The sequence below is a fragment of the Leptodactylus fuscus genome, chromosome 4 (assembly GCF_031893055.1).
Source record: "Leptodactylus fuscus isolate aLepFus1 chromosome 4, aLepFus1.hap2, whole genome shotgun sequence".
In the NCBI taxonomy this organism is placed as follows: Eukaryota; Metazoa; Chordata; class Amphibia; order Anura; family Leptodactylidae; genus Leptodactylus; species Leptodactylus fuscus.
Genome location: NC_134268.1, coordinates 27,407,928 through 27,427,927, shown reverse-complemented (window position 1 = coordinate 27,427,927; position 20,000 = coordinate 27,407,928). Strand labels below are relative to the sequence as shown.

At 41.3% G+C, this 20,000-nt stretch overlaps 1 protein-coding gene across 1 annotated transcript in view; it reads left to right on the top strand.

Annotated features, from left to right (window-relative positions):
- The first annotated feature begins 1,767 nt into the window (after positions 1-1,767).
- The window catches only part of LOC142200143 (fibrocystin-L-like), a 95,388-nt gene continuing 77,155 nt past the window's right edge, over positions 1,768-20,000 (top strand). Inside the window, exons 1-17 of the mRNA XM_075270293.1 lie at positions 1,768-1,880; positions 4,808-4,890; positions 5,742-5,822; positions 8,038-8,182; positions 9,463-9,571; positions 10,503-10,560; positions 11,126-11,219; positions 11,783-11,836; positions 12,094-12,167; positions 12,303-12,345; positions 13,237-13,307; positions 14,432-14,542; positions 14,769-14,858; positions 15,665-15,927; positions 16,475-16,563; positions 17,523-17,682; positions 17,770-17,902. Coding sequence (XP_075126394.1) covers positions 4,842-4,890; positions 5,742-5,822; positions 8,038-8,182; positions 9,463-9,571; positions 10,503-10,560; positions 11,126-11,219; positions 11,783-11,836; positions 12,094-12,167; positions 12,303-12,345; positions 13,237-13,307; positions 14,432-14,542; positions 14,769-14,858; positions 15,665-15,927; positions 16,475-16,563; positions 17,523-17,682; positions 17,770-17,902 — 1,624 coding nt within the window. The 5' untranslated portion in view covers positions 1,768-1,880; positions 4,808-4,841. The remainder of the gene's footprint in view (positions 1,881-4,807; positions 4,891-5,741; positions 5,823-8,037; positions 8,183-9,462; positions 9,572-10,502; positions 10,561-11,125; positions 11,220-11,782; positions 11,837-12,093; positions 12,168-12,302; positions 12,346-13,236; positions 13,308-14,431; positions 14,543-14,768; positions 14,859-15,664; positions 15,928-16,474; positions 16,564-17,522; positions 17,683-17,769; positions 17,903-20,000) is intronic.

The following is a 20,000-nucleotide window of genomic DNA, read 5'->3' as shown; positions in this document are numbered from 1 at the left end:
GGAGCCATGTTTTCGAAGTTCTGCAGAACCCCTTTAAGCAATAAAAGCAGAGCTCTGATTGTGATAGACAACAAAGACTGTCTTACTGTTAAATCATTTTCAGGACCAACGCGTTTTGGTTTGTGTCTTTTTGGTGACTTAAAAAAAAAAAAAAAAAGCAGCATATTATAGCTGTTTTTTTTTTTTTGTTTGTTTGTTTTTTAAAAAGCTTCACTACAGGACTAAAATTAATTCTGTTTACAAAATTTAAAAAAAATAAAGTTTTTTTTTTCCAACAAATGCCTAAAAACCTGTGTATGGAGGAGAACTTCAAGGAATGTCAAAGACGTTGATGCTTCTTGCTTGGGTTGCTCATTAGAAAACCAGGTCTGTTGTTTGCCTGCAGCTCCATGAATGGGATGGAGAATCTTAAGAAGTTCCTTTGTTTAGAGTAAGGTCTGTTTGGTTACCAAGGAAGGACGAGAGTAATGAAGTGACCTTTCCTGCCCAGATCATGGTGACATTTTATTAGTTTCTTTTAAACTTCCATTTGGTCTAAAATTACTTGAATAATTGAATTATTGATTTTTTAAAAAATATGATATTTTTTTCTAAATTTAGAAAAATCACAATGAGGAAGTCTTTTTTTTACGGATTGAGGATTAGAATTTGCGGACCGTATATCCACTATGGTCGTGTGCAGGAGGCCTTAATAAAGTCATCACCTGGCCAAAGGCAAGCCTGGATGATGAAAAGGCTCCGGCCTTGCGCCAGGATGGAAATGTACATCAGTTAGTGATGGGGGGATATCATCACTCCATAGGGAGAGACCACCATATAGGTGTGTGGAGTCTTATTAAGCCATGAGCGCTCCACTGTGCAAAGGAACATGGGAAGAATATGCAAATCTGACTTTCATGATGTAATTAGGATGCCAGTGCCTCAAGCATGCACACCAATAGAGGGCGTGACTGAGGATGTGCAAGTCTGTCTTCCATGATGTAAATAGGAAGACAGAGTCTCAGTCAAGCAAGCCTCTAGAGGGCACTCCCTTTAACATCATGTCCGACCTTCTCAGAGGCCTTTGTTTGCAATGATGTTGGGATTTTACAGGTACTCTCTCAGCCAAGAACAGCTGTTTTGATGTTATTGCATCTCATCAGCTTGGCGCAGAGAGGACTGACCTGGCAGAGGTGAGAGGCTTCTAGACAGGTTTGGTGGGGACTTCCTAATTACATCATGGAAGACAGATTTGCATATTCTTCCCATGTTCCCTTGCACAGTGAAGCGCTAATGGCTTAATAAGACTCCACACACCTAAATGGTGGTCTCTCCCTATGGAGTGACAATATCCCCCCAACCCAGTGAGCGCCCTCTATTGGTGTACATGACTGAGGCACTGTCTTCCTAATTACATCATGGAAGTCAGATTTGCATATTCTTCCCACCATCAGTTAGTGAGTTATAGTAAATTATTTCATGCCAAGGCTTCTTCGGCCTGTCGTGCTCTCTGTCAACCCGATGTGACCGCACACACCACACGTCCCTCTTGGTCTGCGGCCTCCAGACACCTCCCGTGCCATATATTTGGGTAAAGTCAGTTTTTAGTTTCTAAATCTGTAGTGATGATATTCAGCCACTAGGGGAGAGCTCAGAAAAATGAGACCGTTGTACGGAAAGACGTTCCACATGTCCTTAGAACATACACTGCAAGCAGACATGTGTGGATGGGAGCCTGTCATCTGCGAAATGGAATCTACGACTGCATTATGTGATCTGACCCTGCAGTGTTTTTGGGAAGGAATGTAATTCAGACCTCAAGAAAAAACTAATATATACACGATCAAAGAACAATCCAAGGAATAAGTGAAGACTATATAGGAGTGTATAACCGGAAGGAGGTAGGAGAGCGCCGTATGGGGACATTATATACTGGTGTAGCAGAGTTAACCCGAATATCTGAAACTGGTTAAACTGCTGCAGCGTGATATCTTATCAGAGACAACAGAAACTAATGGAAAGTCATTGGAAAAATGTTTTTAAATGACTTTTCACTGCCTTCTGTAATAAGATATCTCTCTGCAGCAGTTTAACCCATTGCAGACGTTCGGGTTAACTCTGCTACATCCGTATGTGAATATTTCTTTGTCCAAAGTATCTACAAGCCCCATTCTGATGAATGGGACAGACTTAGAATTTCTGCACTAAAGTTGTGTGTGTGAATACTTTGTCTCATACTAGAAACGTACGAGCGGGGTTCAACCCAAACATCCCCAATTGTTTGGGTTTAGTAACTTTGAATTCGTCTTGAATGAAATAAGATGGCTGCTGTGACATGTATTGCAGTAAACTATTACCTCAGAATGTAATAGATGGAGACCCAGGAGAAGTGACAAAAAAAATCCCAAAAAAATATACTCACCTTCTGTTACCTCTTTTGCGCTTATCTGTGGCCTCTGGCGATCTGCCTCAGCCTCCTCGGTGACATCGTGATGCTTGGCACATCCATGTCACCTCTGAAGAGACCCCAGAGTATAAAAATTTCACTTATGGTTTTATCTGAACAAGTTTGGACCGGAACAAACCAGAGGATCGCGTTGTCCAAACCTGTAACGAAACGATTCTTCAGTCATTCGCCCGTCTCTATATTATACCATGAAGTGGGGTTGCCATCAGAGGCGTAACTTGAATCTCCTGAGTGCCATTGAAAAGTCCCCTGCCTGCCTTATGTAATTTAGAATAGTAGTATACAGTGTTGGCCAAAAGTATTGGCACCCCTGCAATCCTGTCAGATAATACTCATTTTCTTCCAGATGATTGCAATGACAAATTCTTTGGTATTATTATCTTCATTTAATTTGTCTTCAATGGAAAACCACAAAAAGAATTGTCAAAAAGTCAAATTGGATATAATTCCACACCAAACATAAAAAGGGGGTGGACAAAAGTATTGGCACTGTTTGAAAAATCATGTGATGCTTCTCTAATTTGTGTAATTAACAGCACCTGTTACTTACCTGAGGCACCTAACAGGTGGTGGCAATAACTAAATCACACTTGCAGCCAGTTGAAATGGATTAAAGTTGACTCAACCTCTGTCCTGTGTCCTTGTGTGACCACATTGAGCATGGAGAAAAGAAAGAAGACCAAAGAACTGTCTGAGGACTTGAGAAGCAAAATTGTGAGGAAGCATGAGCAATCTCAAGGCTACAAGTCCATCTCCAAAGACCTGAAGGTTCCTGTGTCTACCGTGCACAGTGTCATCAAGAAGTGTAAAGCCCATGGCACTGTGGCTAACCTCCCTAGATGTGGACGGAAAAGAAAAATTGACGAGAGATTTCAACGCAAGATTGTGCAGATGGTGGATAAAGAACCTCGACTAACATCCAAACAAGTCCAAGCTGCCCTGCAGTCCAAGGGTACAACAGTGTCACCCGTACTATCCAGCGTCAGCGTCTGAATGAAAAGGAACTGTATGGTAGGAGACCCAGGAAGACCCCACTTCTTACCCAGAGACATAAAAAAGCCAGGCTGGAGTTTGCCAAAACTTACCTGAGAAAGCCAAAAACGTTTTGGAAGAATGTTCTCTGGTCAGATGAGACAAAAGTAGGAAAAGGCATCAACATAGAGTTTACAGGAAAAAAAGAGGCCTTCAAAGAAAAGAGCACGGTCCCTACAGTCAGACATGGCGGAGGTTCCCTGATGTTTTGGGGTTGCTTTGCTGCCTCTGGCACTGGACTGCTTGACCGTGTGCATGGCATTATGAAGTCTGAAGACGACCAACACATTGTGCAGCATAATGTAGGGCCCAGTGTGAGAAAGCTGGGTCTCCCTCAGAGGTCAGGGGTCTTCCGGCAGGACAATGACCCAAAACACACTTCAGGTCAGCACTAGAAAATGGTGGTGAGAGAAAGCCCTGGAGACTTGTAAAGTGGCAGCAATGAGTCCAGCCCTGAATCCCATAGAACACCTGTGGGGGAGGAGAGATCTCTTGGTGGCAGCTTGGAGAAGGCCCCCTTCACATCTCAGGGGGGACCTGGAGCAGTTTGCCTAAGAAGAATGGTCTAAAATTCCAGCAGAGCCTTGTAAGAAACTCATTGCTGGTTACCGGAAGCGGTTGTGCGCAGTTATTGTGTCTAAAGGTTGTGCTACCAAGTATTAGGCTGAGGGCGCCAATACTTTTGTCCGGCCCATTTTTGGAGTTTTGTGTAAAATGATCAATGATTTGACTTTTTTTCATTCTCTTTTGTGTTTTTTCATTGCAAGCAAAATAAATGAAGATATTACCAAAGAGTTTGTGCTTGCAATCATTTTCTGGAAGAAACTGAGTATTATCTGACAGAATTGCAGGGGGGCCAATACTTTTGGCCAACACTGTACATGGCCTCTTATATATTTGCATTTTGTGTTCTGCATTGTATAAGGGAATATTCACATGCATTTGTTGCAAAAATTTCTTTGACTGAATACCAGTTTCCTTCTCATTGCACATGGAGTTCTCTAAGGGCCCCTTTACACGGCGTAAGCGCTCAGCTCATTCCGAGCCGTACACGCGAACGCTTCTAAACACTTCCCATTCACTTCAATGGGAGCGCTCGTAAAGCCGGCTTTACCCGCGCTCCCATTGAAGTGAATGGGAAGTATTTAGTAGCGCTCGCGTGTACGGCTCGGAATGAGCCGAGCGCTTACGCCGTGTGAAGGGGCCCTAAAACTCGTTCAGGAATTTTTGTAATAAATCTGCCGTGTGTGAACCGAGTATGTATTTCGCCTTAGGATAGTAAATAGTAGGTAACCGTGCCATGTGTCCCTTTATTTTGTGTATCTGCAGCTCCGGCTGGTAGCGGGCACTGACTGCGGGCACTATGTTTCCAGTGGTGATTCTCGTTCTTTGTGTGTCCATTCACGTTACAGGTAAGTAGTTGTAACCAGCCTTCAATACATTATGGCTACTCATATTTAATATCAGGATTTCTTGTCTGTCTTATTGAAAAACATCTAGGGCTGTGTTTTTGTTTTTTTTTAATTAGATTGTGAGCCCCACATAGGGATCACAATGTACATTTTTTCTCCTATCAGTATGTCTTTGTAGAATGGGAGGAAATCCATGCAAACACAGGGAGAACATACAAACTCTTTGAAGATGTTGTTCCTAGCAGGATTCGAACCCAGGACTCCAGTGCTGCAATGCTAACCACTGAGCCACCATGTTGCCCTAATCTAGCACTGTGTTTTGTCAAGCTGGTCATGCTTATAAGAAATTCTCAGAGGATCCCCTAAGCAAGGGGTCAGGATTTGGTCTTAACATTTCCCAGGGGATCAGTCACTGACATTAATGTGCACACTTTGCTGAGAGAAAGCTGCATATCTTTTAGGGGACATCCCCTTTAAGGATGTGTTCATGCTACTGTCAGAGAAGAATAGTGCCGATATACAGTACCGTGCAAAAATGTTACGCAGGTCATCATATGAAGACATTAGAGCTGCTTTAAGTTCTGTGCAGCCCCCGACGTCTTGTGTATTTAGGAAGATTTTCTCACAACACATCCTCAGTGACTATGATAAGAAATGCGCTGACCTTATCCAAGACGTTTCTATTGTATTTTAGCGCAGACACATTTCATCCGTAGAACAATGGCCAGAAATAAGTACACTATTACCACGCTGGATTCTTTTTAGGTCAGACAGAAAGAACGTGTAAAACTCATTGTCCCTGTTTTTAACCCACTAATCCCTTTCCCCATATCACTGACTTTCTTTTGCAGATGGACAAGTCAAGGTCTTCCAGATTATGCCAACTCGCGGGAGCCTGAACGGAGCAACAAAACTTACAATCCTAGGACAAGGTAAATATACAGTGCGACACCAAGTATACGAACCATAAAATTTACAGGAAAACTACACTCACCGGCCACTTTATTAGGTACACCATGCTAGTAACGGGTTGGACCCCCTTTTGCCTTCAGAACTGCCTCAATTCTTCGTGGCATAGATACAACAAGGTGCTGGAAGCATTCCTCAGAGATTTTGGTCCATATTGACATGATGGCATCACACAGTTGCCGCAGATTTGTCGGCTGCACATCCATGATGCGAATCTCCCGTTCCACCACATCCCAAAGATGCTCTATTGGATTGAGATCTGGTGACTGTGGAGGCCATTGGAGTACAGTGAACTCATTGTCATGTTCAAGAAACCAGTCTGAGATGATTCCAGCTTTATGACATGGCGCATTATCCTGCTGAAAGTAGCCATCAGATGTTGGGTACATTGTGGTCATAAAGGGATGGACATGGTCAGCAACAATACTCAGGTAGGCTTTGGCGTTGCAACAATGCTCAATTGGTACCAAGGGGCCCAAAGAGTGCCAAGAAAATATTCCCCACACCATGACACCACCACCACCAGCCTGAACCGTTGATACAAGGCAGGATGGATCCATGCTTTCATGTTGTTGACGCCAAATTCTGACCCTACCATCCGAATGTCGCAGCAGAAATCGAGACTCATCAGACCAAGCAACATTTTTCCAATCTTCAATTGTCCAATTTCGATGAGCTTGTGCAAATTGTAGCCTCAGTTTCCTGTTCTTAGCTGAAAGGAGTGGCACCCGGTGTGGTCTTCTGCTGCTGTAGCCCATCTGCCTCAAAGTTCGACGTACTGTGCATTCAGAGATGCTCTTCTGGCTACCTTGGTTGTAATGGGTGGCTATTTGAGTCACTGTTGCCTTTCTATCAGCTCGAACCAGTCTGGCCATTCTCCTCTGACCTCTGGCATCAACAACGCATTTCCGCCCACAGAACTGCCACTCACTGGATGTTTTTTCTTTTTCGGACCATTCTCTGTAAACCCTAGAAATGGTTGTGCGTGAAAATCCCAGTAGATCAGCAGTTTCTGAAATACTCAGACCAGCCCTTCTGGCACCAACAACCATGCCACGTTCAAAGGCACTCAAATCACCTTTCTTCCCCATACTGATGCTCGGTTTGAACTGCAGGAGATTGTCTTGACCATGTCTACATGCCTAAATGCACTGAGTTGCCGCCATGTGATTGGCTGATTAGAAATTAAGTGTTAACGAGCAGTTGGACAGGTGTACCTAATAAAGTGGCCGGTGAGTGTAGTAATAGAAAATACACACAATAGAGCACTTCCTCCATTCCTCTTCTTCTTTGCTTTGGTCCTAATGTGTCTCACATTACAATTAAAATGGAGAAATATATAAGGAAATTTTCTCTGGGCGTCCCAGGAGTTTTCTTGCAGTCTGTGTCCCAGGTTGTAGGACAACTGGCTGCAGCAGGAACCTCTCCCCCTCTATTGAAAAAGCTGAATCTTTTGGGATTCCTTCAATGCAGACCAGGCAGTACAGATGTAGCATTCAACTGTCATGTTTAACTTTGCTATATCTGTACACCAAACCGTCTAAATGGATCAGATGCAAAGTTGCACTACGGGAGAGGTTGCTCTTTCATTGAAAATTGGCCCCTTACCTAGTATTAGTTCAGAGTACTATTATGGGCCCTTGGGGGTAAGAGGGGGACACATCCTAAATGTTTCCTCCAAGTACTTGGTTAAGATCTTTTTCCTATAATCTACACAGCCTGTATAGAGCTGGTGTTGACCATATCCATTAGATGAAGGTCACCAGAACCCACCAATTTCAGCGGGACAGTACCTAATGTGTATATGGCGGTCCTGAAGTGTGGGGGAAAGGAAGGGTTGGTATGTTAAATTTTAAGATGCAGTTTCATTGTTCTCAAGGGAGATAAGGGTCTTTGTTACCTCTCCCTGCAAGAGGGGTTGTCCAAGGAGGCTTTAATATACTTACAAGTACTGTACTTTGGGGTTGTGGGTCGGGCCGATGGAACATGAACGTTTGAATTTTACAATTTATTGCTTTTATATATATTATAATCTTAAGAAGCATCTCCGCGAGAAGGCAACCTTTAAATTGGTTTGACATTATCTGGCTTTAAGTGCTTTATACCGGTCTTATGTCATATTGTATATGCTGTATGTACGGTTGTCTCTCTGGTCACCTGCTTTATTTCTCTCTTTAGGCTTTGCAGACGCCGATCAATTCAACTATGGAGATGGAAGAGCCAATCTGGGAAATAGCGTCCAGATGGTTTCATCGACCCTTTCAATCCCATGTGATGTTGAGAAAGATTCCAGTCATGCCACACAGATCACCTGCATCACCAGGTACTCGACCTCGCCAACATTGTCATAAAGGGGGTGTCAGGTTTAGAAATTGAATTCCCGTACACTTTTATGGATACCTGTAACTTAATAGAGAGAAGGTCTCTGGTTCAGAGTAGAAAGTAGATTCAGAGTAGAGAGTCTCCTGCTTTGGAGGACCTATCCTGTCCTGTATTACATAGACAACCCATTGACTTTGAATGGACATTGTGTAATGCTCCATATTCCCTGTGGGAGTGCTGTAGGGAGATTAAAGGGGTTGTCTGGGGAGATATGCTTATCTTAATTACCTGTGCTATAGGGGCTGACTTTATTCTAGTTTCTCAGGATGTCCATGTACCATAATCCGAAATCTGAAACTGAAATTTCCATTTATAATTTATGTTGTAAATACTCGAGTATAAGCCGACCCGAGTATAAGCCGAAGCCCCTAATTTTACCACAAAAAACCTGGGAAAACTTATTGACTCAAGTATAAGCCTAGGGGGGAAATGCAGCAGCTACTGGAAAATTTCAAAAATTAAAATGGTCGTAGTTTTTGGGTGCAGTAGTTGCTGAGTGCTGGGGAAGGGGAGGGGGTGTTTTGGTTGTCTGTCTGCTCCTTCCCTGAGCTTGAGGACTGGGTTTTCTTCCCCCACTTGGAATTCAGCCTGGCTGAATATAGGGGATCTGCAGTGCTCCTATTAACCCCTTCCCTATGGAACAGGAGCACTGCAGATCCCCTATATTCAGTAGCCCGGGCACTTTCAGACACAGGGATACCTGATGTGTTTGTGTGGATTCTAGGGAAAGGAGGGATTTACAACTTTTATTTTATTTATTTATTTATTTTTTTAATTTATTTATTTTTTTGCACTATTTTATGGGAGATTCTATACATTGATATTGTGGCTGGTCATAGACCCCCCCTTCTAAAAAAAAAAAAAAAAAATTTTTGCTGACTCGAGTATAAGCCGAGGGGAGCTTTTTCAGCTCAAAAACTGTCCTGAAAAATTCGGCTTATACTCGAGTATATAAATTTGCTAGGCCATGGTTGCCTGGGCCACCCTTCACCAACCCATGGTTTTCCCCAAAATAACATAATCATTGGAAAATTATAAAAAGGCGCAATTTTTGGCGCAAAAACAGTGAGAGTTAAGAATTCAGAATTCATAATTCAAATTATTATTTTTTTTTTTTTACAAACAGACTATGATAAAATGTTTTTCTGGTTTCCTTTAATATTCATGGATGAAGTCATGGATTTAAAATTTAAAATATATATATATTTTCTTGTATTACAGAGCCATGCCGGCAGATAATTACATGGTGAAAGTGAGTGTTGACGGCGTTCCGGTGTCTACCAGTAACACCTGTTATGGAAACTACCAGGCCACATGGTGTATGTTCCAGGTATGGTAACGCAATTTGTTACTAACGTGTTCTTCACTATGGAATTAATTTAGCGATACATATACTATATGGAGAAAGGTAATGGGATAAGCCTCTTAAAGGGAATGTGCCACTAGGAAATAACCTATTGATCAAACCACATAATTTTCCAGGTTATTAATATCTATATTTGAAAATAATCCTAAAAATCTTGCAATTCCAACTCTTGCCACTAAGCCTAAAATAGTTTGTGACTTCCTGTTTCCTGGTTATGGATAATAGATCATAGACACAATAGTCTGGAGCAGATCCTATTGATATTGAGAGTTTTCTAGCCATGCATTGTGACCTCTGCAGAGGAGGGGGGGGGGGGGGATAAACTGTGACCACCACCTGTTGTGACTGGTATATTCTGTATCGTATCTAAGTATATATGATAGCTGTGACCATAAGTCAGCTGATAAGTGAGGGGACTGTTCCTACAAAAATCAGGAAGTCTCTGCAAATTTTATGCTTAGTGGCCAGAGTCTAAACTGCAATTTTTTAAATAATTTTTTTAAAATCGATAATAACATGGAAAATGTTTAAAAGCCTCGCCAAAAATAGGTCTTTTCCCCTATAACCTCTGAAACGACACATTTATTTGGGCACTGGGTAGCAATATTATTTGGGAAATTTACTATTATGTGATTATTATATAGCAGAATAATTTGGGAAAAAATATGGGAGTGTAATGTGAGTACTATATAGCAGTATTATTTTGGAAATTTATTGGCGTGTAATGTGAGTACTATATAGCAGTATTATTTGCATACTGTATGTTGCTGTTATATTGTAAGGGATATATTATTTGGGCAGGAAAAGATGATAGAATAGGGCTGTGTTCTGACAATAGCATTTAAAGCACATCAGATATTTTACGTAAATCTATTTTTCTATCATTTTATTACAGACACATATATACTACACCCCAGTGATTAACAGTTTATCACCCGTTTCTGGAATTCCAGGTATTTCTGATTTTTTTTCTAAAAAAAAAAAAAAAAAATCCGATTTTTCAAATGTTTGAATGTTAGGGTCAATGCACACAGAGATTTTATTTTATTTTTTTAAAAAAATGTAGATTCGAGCCCCACATAGAGCTCACAATGTACATTTTTCCCTATCGGTAGGTTTTTGGAATATGTGATGGAAATCCATGCAAACACGGGGAGAACATACAAACTCCTTGCCTGTCTGTATAAACTATCCACCTCCAAGATAAAAACCATACATATAGCATAGACATATAATGTATTAATGTCTCATATCAAACGTATAGAGATACCAAGCTGTGCTAAAAGTAAGATATGACCTTAACTGTAACTTGGAGGGACTGATAAGTATATAAAGTCCTCTGATGTTATCAAGGAATGGGGTGGGTTATGGCCTCTACTGTCAGGTGGGTGGTCCTGGGTTGGAGTAGAAAGACAGGAATCACCAAGATCCCTGTCCTGTGTATATATATATATATATATATATATATATATATATATATATATATATATATATATTTCCTATCTGTTTCTTTTTCAGATTCCTTGATCACCATCACAGGCAAAATCTTCACTGACGTCTATGGCAGTAATACGGCTTTAAGTTCTAACGGAAGAAATGTCCGAGTACTCAGGTAAGTCCTTTACCAAATGTTCTGATTTGAGAAGGACGAACCTAGCAGGATTCATGCCATGGATCTTCTCTTGGTTCGCCCTCCAGTTTTGTTTCCAGTCCGAACCAAATATGAGGAGGCCCAAAGGGGGGGCATAGTAAAACAGTCACCTATCCACACCTTGGTCTACCCAGCATCTTCTGTCCTCCTCAGGCTTCTTCTGTGATGTCATGACCACCGCGTATACCATGGCTTCCCCTATATCTCATCACTGTCACCACACTGCCCCCTGGATGTCCATTTTTCATGAAAATGTGACAGTATTTGTAGGATTATATATAATCCACCCAGGACAGAAGATATGAACCTCCCTATTGTGTATTTATTTTTGCAATTTTTTTTTTATCCCCCCCCATATCTGTATCCACACATTGACCTCTAGATATTGAACGACCCACCGCTCACTACTCACTTTATAAGTTTTCCCAAGGAAAGCAAAGAAGATCTACAAAGTCATGAAAAGCTCGACAATGTTTTGTGTCTTTTTGTAGTGTTTTTCATCCTGATTTTGTCGCATTTCACAGGGTTTACGCTGGAGGAATGCCGTGTAACCTGCTTGTACCCAATTCTGATACTCTGTAAGTCAAGTGCAACAATATGTCTTGTAAGGACACAATTGCTTTGGAAATTTACAATTTGGAACGACTTTTTCCTTTTATGTGCTCTTCCTGATGTCATATTAATATTTCTACTTACCGTATTTATTTCTATGGCTTTTATTGTAATGTACCGGTAGTTTATTTATTAGTAGACACTAGGGGGCGCTAGCTGCACACATTTCATGCTAATGTGTACTCATTTTACAAATAGTGGTATAATCTATCTCCATTCTTAGGTACGGGTTACAGCTGAACAGTATATACTATGACACAGGCTCCATGATCTGCCGCAATACAGGGACATATGTCGGTAAGGTGGACATTCTTATGTAGATCCTGCGCCGTATTATCAGAATCGTGTTGTCCATCTCTGCACAATGAGAATACTAAACTGATGATCTAAATATAATGTAAATTAACCTCAAATTTGGTTATTTTCCCATAGGTCATCTCAATATCAGTTTTATCTTGGACAGTAATTATGGACGGTAAGTTCATGTGAAATAGCATGATAGATGGTGTCATCTTCTAAGGAAATATAGAAAATGGAGACCTAAGGTTCCATGCACACAAGCGTGTTCTTTGTCCGTGTTTTTAAAGGCTAGTGCACAGGACCATGTAGGGGGTCATGAGCTCAGGTTGAAACTCAGCATATGACTTATTCCTGTCCATTTTGCTACAGGGCTCACTGCAGGAAATGAATGAGTCTGTACAGGGCGCACGGACAGCACACGGATATCATCCATGTGCCATCCATGACTTTTTCCCATGGAGGTTTGTGTGCATCTAGTCTAAGGCAGTGGACTGAATCTTTGGTCCCGGGAAAGTTAAAACTGGGTACAGTTGCTGCTTATAGGAATACTCAGGGGATGCAGAAGAACATCCGCTCTATTCATTTCATTGGGAGCGCTGAAAATCGCTGAAGTACAGCACACTGCAATCTCCATCCCTCCCATTGGAATAAATGGCGCGGGGCGCTTATGTGTCCACCACTACATTCTCAATGGGGGTAAAACACACCCATTCTCTGGATCAGAGTGGGTCTGCAAGTACGCAGCTGAATGGTTTGTGAGAATACCCCTGTTCCTCACTTATATTCACTGCGCTGTGCTGAGGAGTATTGGGTGGCGGGTGAGAGGATGTATTGACCTGGAAACCCGGAAATCCAGGTGAGTTGACATGGTGGCCGCTGCTATGTGTACACTGACAAAACAAATTACCTCCCCCAAAACCCCTTTAAGTTAATCCAGGTGTCAAATGGGACCAACTTTTCTGGCAAAATCCCTTCTGAAGGGGATTCATCTAGTGCCATTATCTCCTAATACAAATCTCCTACACCCTACTAAATAATATAACTATGGCTCCTTCTTCTGTTCCAGGAGTTTACCAGACTTGGCCACGTATTTTGTGTCTTCCGTGAATAAAATTGCCATGTACCAGACGTATGCAGGTAACAAATGTATGTTTTATACGATACTTAGCAGAAAGGACACTCTTTTGGCATACGTGGGTCTCTTAAAGATGTTGGTTGGACCTTAGGATAGGTCATTTGGAAATCAGAGGGATCTGACACCCGGGCCCCCAGCAGATCAGCTGTGTGATGTCACGTTCATCAGTCACATGGCCTGATCACAACTCAGTGCCATTCAACTGAATGGGGCGGAGGTGTGATACCAAAGCATAGTGGTTGTACAAAGGAATGGTGCGGTGTTTCATGTTGAAGCTGATCGGTGGGTTTCCTTGGTGTTGGACCTGTGCCAATCATCAACTGACGACCAATACTGGAGATGGGTCATGTTAGGGTTAAAATAATAATAATAATAATTCTTGTTCTTGAAAAATAGTAGAATAGTAGCTTGCTGTGATCATAGTGCTGACCTTACAGATCAGCACTGCCAGCCAGTCTAGGACATAGTGATATCGAAGCTGGGAAAAGAAGCAGATATAGACTGTTATCCGTTCTTGTTATGTCTGCATGTCGTAAAACTAGGCCCTGACATGGATCTCCCTGTAAGGGCATGTGCCCTGTGACTGTAGTATATCATACTTCCTATAAGTATCCACTGGATGCTGCAATAAACTGAAACACTTGCTTGAGATACACTGGTGTCTGAGTCTGTTTCCCGAGCGCTCGAACTTATTGATTATTGATTTGGCCTACGACAACATAACCAGGGGTGATTGCCCCCTAACATTTCTGGAGCCCAACGTGGGGCGCAAGGTCTTTCGATGTGCAGCCGATAGTGTGACCATCCATCCACCCACCGATTTGGACCGAGAACCGGAGGACCCCAGATAAACAAAACAGCGCTGTGAGGTAAGCCATTGTCTTGCCATTATATTATCTGGGCTCCTACGTGATCTTGTTCCTGTGTCGATGGGAGGTTAGTCGCTGCATGTTTTGTATAACACCTTGTGCCCTGTACCTTGGTACGTAGACGGATAATCCTGGAAGACCCGTTTACAGCCTATGTGTATTCTCATTTTATCCACCGAACACATAGCAAATTGTCCTTGCACGTCTAATATACTGATCCCATTATATTTATGCCTTGCATGCTGTTCCTTTTCTAGAGATTACTGGGATTTTTCCCTCCACTGGAAGTATAGAAGGCGGTACAATAATCACAATATCTGGACGGTACTTTGATCAAACAGACGCTCCTGCTAGAGTCCTTGTAGGAGGTGAGTGACTATTGTGGACCATTGGGATGATTCTGGGGTCTTCCATCAACACTAGACCTGTAAGCAAACCGTTTCCAAGATAGCAACAGATGATCTATTGTATACTTTATGGAATACCAAAACTCTGTATAATACACACCTCCATCTGTCTACTACTTCTGGGTAACAGACTACAAGAGTCACCTGGATATTGCTCATGTTCATGTTTAATTTCATTGTGTTACAGGTCAGGAATGCCAACTTCTTGGATTATCAGATACAACAATCACTTGTAAGGGTCCTCCAAGGCCGTCTATTCTGCCCTCTCTTTTCCCAGGTATATAAAGAGTATAATCTTATATATAGTGATATTGTATTAGTTCATCACGAGAAGAATCTGCTCCATTTTTGACAAGTCCTAAATGCCATGCCATTTTCCCATTTGGTTCTGCAAAGATGTTGGGCAGCAACTGAAGGGACTTTTTGTATCATATGGGTAAGACTGAATATTACCATTCAAAGCCTTATTCATCTTTCACATATTAGTGTGTCCATATTAGGGCTGCAAAACCCCAAACCTTCTGTGTTTCAGATGAATCAACTTAGACCGCCATGGAATTCTATAGTGATCTAAGTTATTTGTTTGTGGCTATTGTATTTCTTGGAAACTGCCAAAAGCAAAACACCAAATTGATCAGGAGAACAGCAGGAATCAAATCTCTAGGTGGTGATATGTCATCACAACCATCCATCTCCCCTGTGACTTCATAATGTCGGTCAAAGAGCTAACTCTTCACACCCCAAAGCCAGCCCCTCCAATCTGGCAACATCCCCTGTCTCCATGAATTAAGGTGCTATATTAGCTTATCTTCTGCTGCTAGCTCTCCCCCCCTTGACTCTACAGAAGTCATTTGCATGTTGGATAGAAATCTTAAGACCACCTGCAAGGTACTAACCGTGATATGGGCGAGGAAATATTGCCGACATGTTCCATGCAATGCGTACTCCATATTCTAGCCAAGAAATTGGGTTCTGGAACAGAGGACCCTCCTACCCTATTAACTCATAATCTTCTGATAAGGTATGATAATGTGTCTTCTAAACTGGGAAACCCATTGAAGTAATCTTATACTTTACTTTTAGGAAGCCGAGGACTGAAGATGGAGCGATGGAACGTTAGTATGTCACCGGACAATGCACTAACATTGAACGAGAACTCCACAGGCTATGCTGGGTCTTCTTGGTATGATGGTGGATCCGTATCTTGGCCTTTGGAGACCAATGCCTTTGTCGCTCGGCTCTCTGGTTTCTTTGTGCCCCCGGAAACAGATTATTACAATTTCTATATAAAAGGAGACGATAATTATGCTCTGTACTTCAATGAGTCCGGTGACCCTACAAGAAAGGTAAACTGTATAACTGTATATAGTAATAAATAGCCTGTTTTATTAATTAAAATACCCTTCAATAATGAGGACCTACTGAAATCTGGTTCTAGACCTTAGACAGCAAAAAAAGTAGGACTCCAATTTGCCAATTCAGAAAGTTCTCATACTTTAAGTAATCCTACCCATATAATCCTATAGCCTACTTAAAGGGATTATCAGGGATTAGAAAACATGGCTGCTTTCTTCTTCCAAGGAAGTGACATCACTTCTGTTGGTCACATGACAATGCTACAACTCAGTCCCATTCATTTGAAACCCCTTTAATATCATGGCTTCCGTACTTTAAAAGAACCATGACTGGAATGATGGATCTAGTTATGGATCCTGATGGATCTCATTGACCTATGATTGGGTTGGTCAGGTTTCTTCTAGGGTTCTGATGGTTACGAGTACACTACACCATTCTAGCCATCAAACCAGAACTTCTGATGGATTGCAAAAACAAAGCCAATGTAAGTAGACTCTAACTTGCCACTTATTTTTTACTTATTTTCCTCTATTTCAGGTGAAGATTGCCTATGGATATTACTCAACTTCATACTTCTCAAATGTATATCAGAAGTCAAAAAAGTTTTACTTACAGGAGGGCCAGCCGTAAGTCACATTATATGGTTATATTGCAAATAAATATTTTCTCCCAATTTCAGTATTTTACTATTCTAGTACATTTTACGTTAAAATTATTTTATCTGCAATTACAGTATTGCCTCAGAGCTAAAGGTTAGGTCAAGGTCGGCTCACAGCGTTGCATTCTGGGATGTGTAGTATGTTACCGGGCACTATACTGTACAGATGCCTTAGGGACCCCTGTTCTGGAGATAGGTGTAGAGATGGGCAAACCTGGTGTCGCGAATACTCACAAGTTTCCAAAACCTGTAAAGAACCCGGCTCCTTATGAACTGGTTCACTCATCTCTAGATAGGTGTAGGCTCCAGAGGTGGGACCCACATCTACAAGACATTGTGTGGCTTATCCTGAAGATGTGCCGTTAATGTGTAAGATGGGAATACCCTTTGTTGTAAAGATTATAAAAATTAACCATATTTTGCATTTGCTGATTACTTTCATAGTATGGCGCCGCCTGGTGTTTAATGTGCATAGCAGTGTGTACGTCCACCTAATTAGCTGCATACTGGTGGACACACATGCTCAGGTGCTATCTCCCTACAGTAGGGTTGAGCGATCGGGATCGGAAAAGATCACGATCGGGATTGGGATCGGCTGGAAAATGATCGGCAATTGGATTTTGAAATCTTAAGATTGGCTCAACCCTAAAAGTGACTTTTCCCATAGAGAAGCTTTGAGTTGGATTGAGCGATCGGGATCAGTAAAGATCGGTTCCCGATCGGCGATTAAGCAAATTTCATGATCGGGATCAGCAACCCTCGGGGTAACCTCCAGCTGTTGAGAGACTACAACTTCCATCATGCTCCAGTCATTTCTGTGGGCCTTTCAGAATAACCAAGCAAGTGTGCACGATGGGAGCGGTAGCTTCACAACAACACAGATCAGACACATTTATTGATTTGTTTCACTTTTCTTTCCATTTCCAGTTGTTACTTTGAGGCGTATATCCAGAATGTGTGGGGACCGGCTGTAATTGATGTCGGTGTCTATAAACAGAAGAGTCCATATACAGAGCAGCAAACACCTGATGCAGTACAAGAAATACAGAACATACAGTCACAGAGTGACACCATCCTAGAACAGCAGGTACGTGGTGTATTATATTCTGTATATCCTCCTCTTGTCTGTGTATCATGATACAAGGCTGAAGTTTCATTATTTTCTTCCCCTTAGGTTATAACTCTACAGAACTGGAACACGACCCAACAAGCAGTAAATGAAGTGCAGACAATTACTGTTACCAAATACTGTATTTCTCCATGTCCTCCCATGTACTACACACTGATCTATGGCAATGAAGAGACAGGTAACATATTATATATAATTATCATATACAGTATCAGATACAGAATCTACAGTCCTATGAAAAAGTTTGTGCCCCCCTATTAATCTTAATCATTTTTTGTTCTAAATATTTTGGTGTTTGCAACAGCCATTTCAGTTTGATATATCTAATAACTGATGGACACAGTAATATTTCAGGATTGAAATGAGGTTTATTGTACTAACAGAAAATGTGCAATATGCATTAAACCAAAATTTGACCGGTGCAAAAGTATGGGCACCCTTATCATTTTATTGATTTGAATTCCCCTAACTACTTTTTACTGACTTACTGAAGCACAAAATTGGTTTTGTAACCTCAGTGAGCTTTGAACTTCATAGCCAGATGTATCCAATCATAAGAAAAGGTATTTAAGGTGGCCAATTGCAAGTTGATCTCCTATTTGAATCTCCTCTGAAGAGTGGCATCATGGGCTACTCAAAACAACTCTCAAATGATCTGAAAACAAAGATTGTTCAACATAGTTGTTCAGGGGAAGGATACAAAAAGTTGTCTCAGAGATTTAACCTGTCAGTTTCCACTGTGAGGAACATAGTAAGGAAATGGAAGACCACAGGGACAGTTCTTGTTAAGCCCAGAAGTGGCAGGCCAAGAAAAATATCAGAAAGGCAGAGAAGAAGAATGGTGAGAACAGTCAAGGACAATCCACAGACCACCTCCAAAGAGCTGCAGCATCATCTTGCTGCAGATGGTGTCACTGTGCATCGGTCAACACTACAGTGCACTTTGCACAAATAGAAGCTGTATGGGAGAGTGATGAGAAAGAAGCCGTTTCTGCACGTACGCCACAAATAGAGTTGCCTGAGGTATGAAAAAGCACATTTGGACAAGGCAGCTTCATTTTGGAAACAAAAATTGAGTTGTTTGGTTATAAAAAAAGGCGTTATGCATGGCGTCCAAAAAGAAACAGCATTCCAAGAAAAACACATGCTACCCACTGTAAAATTTGGTGGAGGTTCCATCATGCTTTGGGGCTGTGTGGCCAATGCCGGCATCGGGAATCTTGTTAAAGTTGAGGGTCGCATGGATTCCACTCAGTATCAGCAGATTCTTGAGAATAATGTTCAAGAATCAGTGACGAAGTTGAAGTTACGCCAGGGATGGATATTTCAGCAAGACAATGATCCAAAACACCGCTCCAAATCCTCAGGCATTCATGCAGAGGAACAATTACAATGTTCTGGAATGGCCATCCCAGTCCCCAGACCTGAATATCATTGAACATCTGTGGGATGATTTGAAGCGGGCTGTCCATGCTCGGCGACCATCTAACTTAACTGAACTTGAATTGTTTGTCCAAAATACCTTTATCCAGGATCCAGGAACTGATTAAAAGCTACAGGAAGTGACTAGAGGCTGTTATCTTTGCAAAAGGAGGATCTACTAAATATTAATGTCACTTTTCTGTTGAGGTGCCCATACTTTTGCACCAGTCAAATTTTGGTTTAATGCATATTGCGCATTTTCTGTTAGTACAATAAACCTCATTTCAATCCTGAAATATTACTGTGTCCATCAGTTATTAGATATATCAAACTGAAATGGCTGTTGCAAATACCAAAATATTTAGAGCTAAAAATGATTAAGATTAATAGGGGTGCCCAAACTTTTTCATAGGACTGTATTTGTAGATATATCTGGAATTGACCAGCCGCAGTGTCTCAGTGGTTAGGGTGCAGAGTGGGATTCCTAAGATCCAAACTATAGACCAACAGAAGGCATCACTCCAAAAACAATATCGTATACTTTATTTACCATATGGGCGACATTCCAGATATACAATACAACCTTTTTAAGTTAAGGCTCTATTGTAGAGCTGAAAATAATATAGTACAACATATTTTCTACCATTATTTTTTGGAAGGCTCTATCTATCTATCTATCTATCTATCTATCTATCTATCTATCTCCTATCTATCTATCTATCTATCTATCTATCTATCTATCTATCTATCTATCCATCTATCTCTCTATCTCCTATCTATATCTATCTATCTATCTATCTATCTATCTATCTATCTATCTATCTATCTATCTATCTATCTATCTATTTATCTAT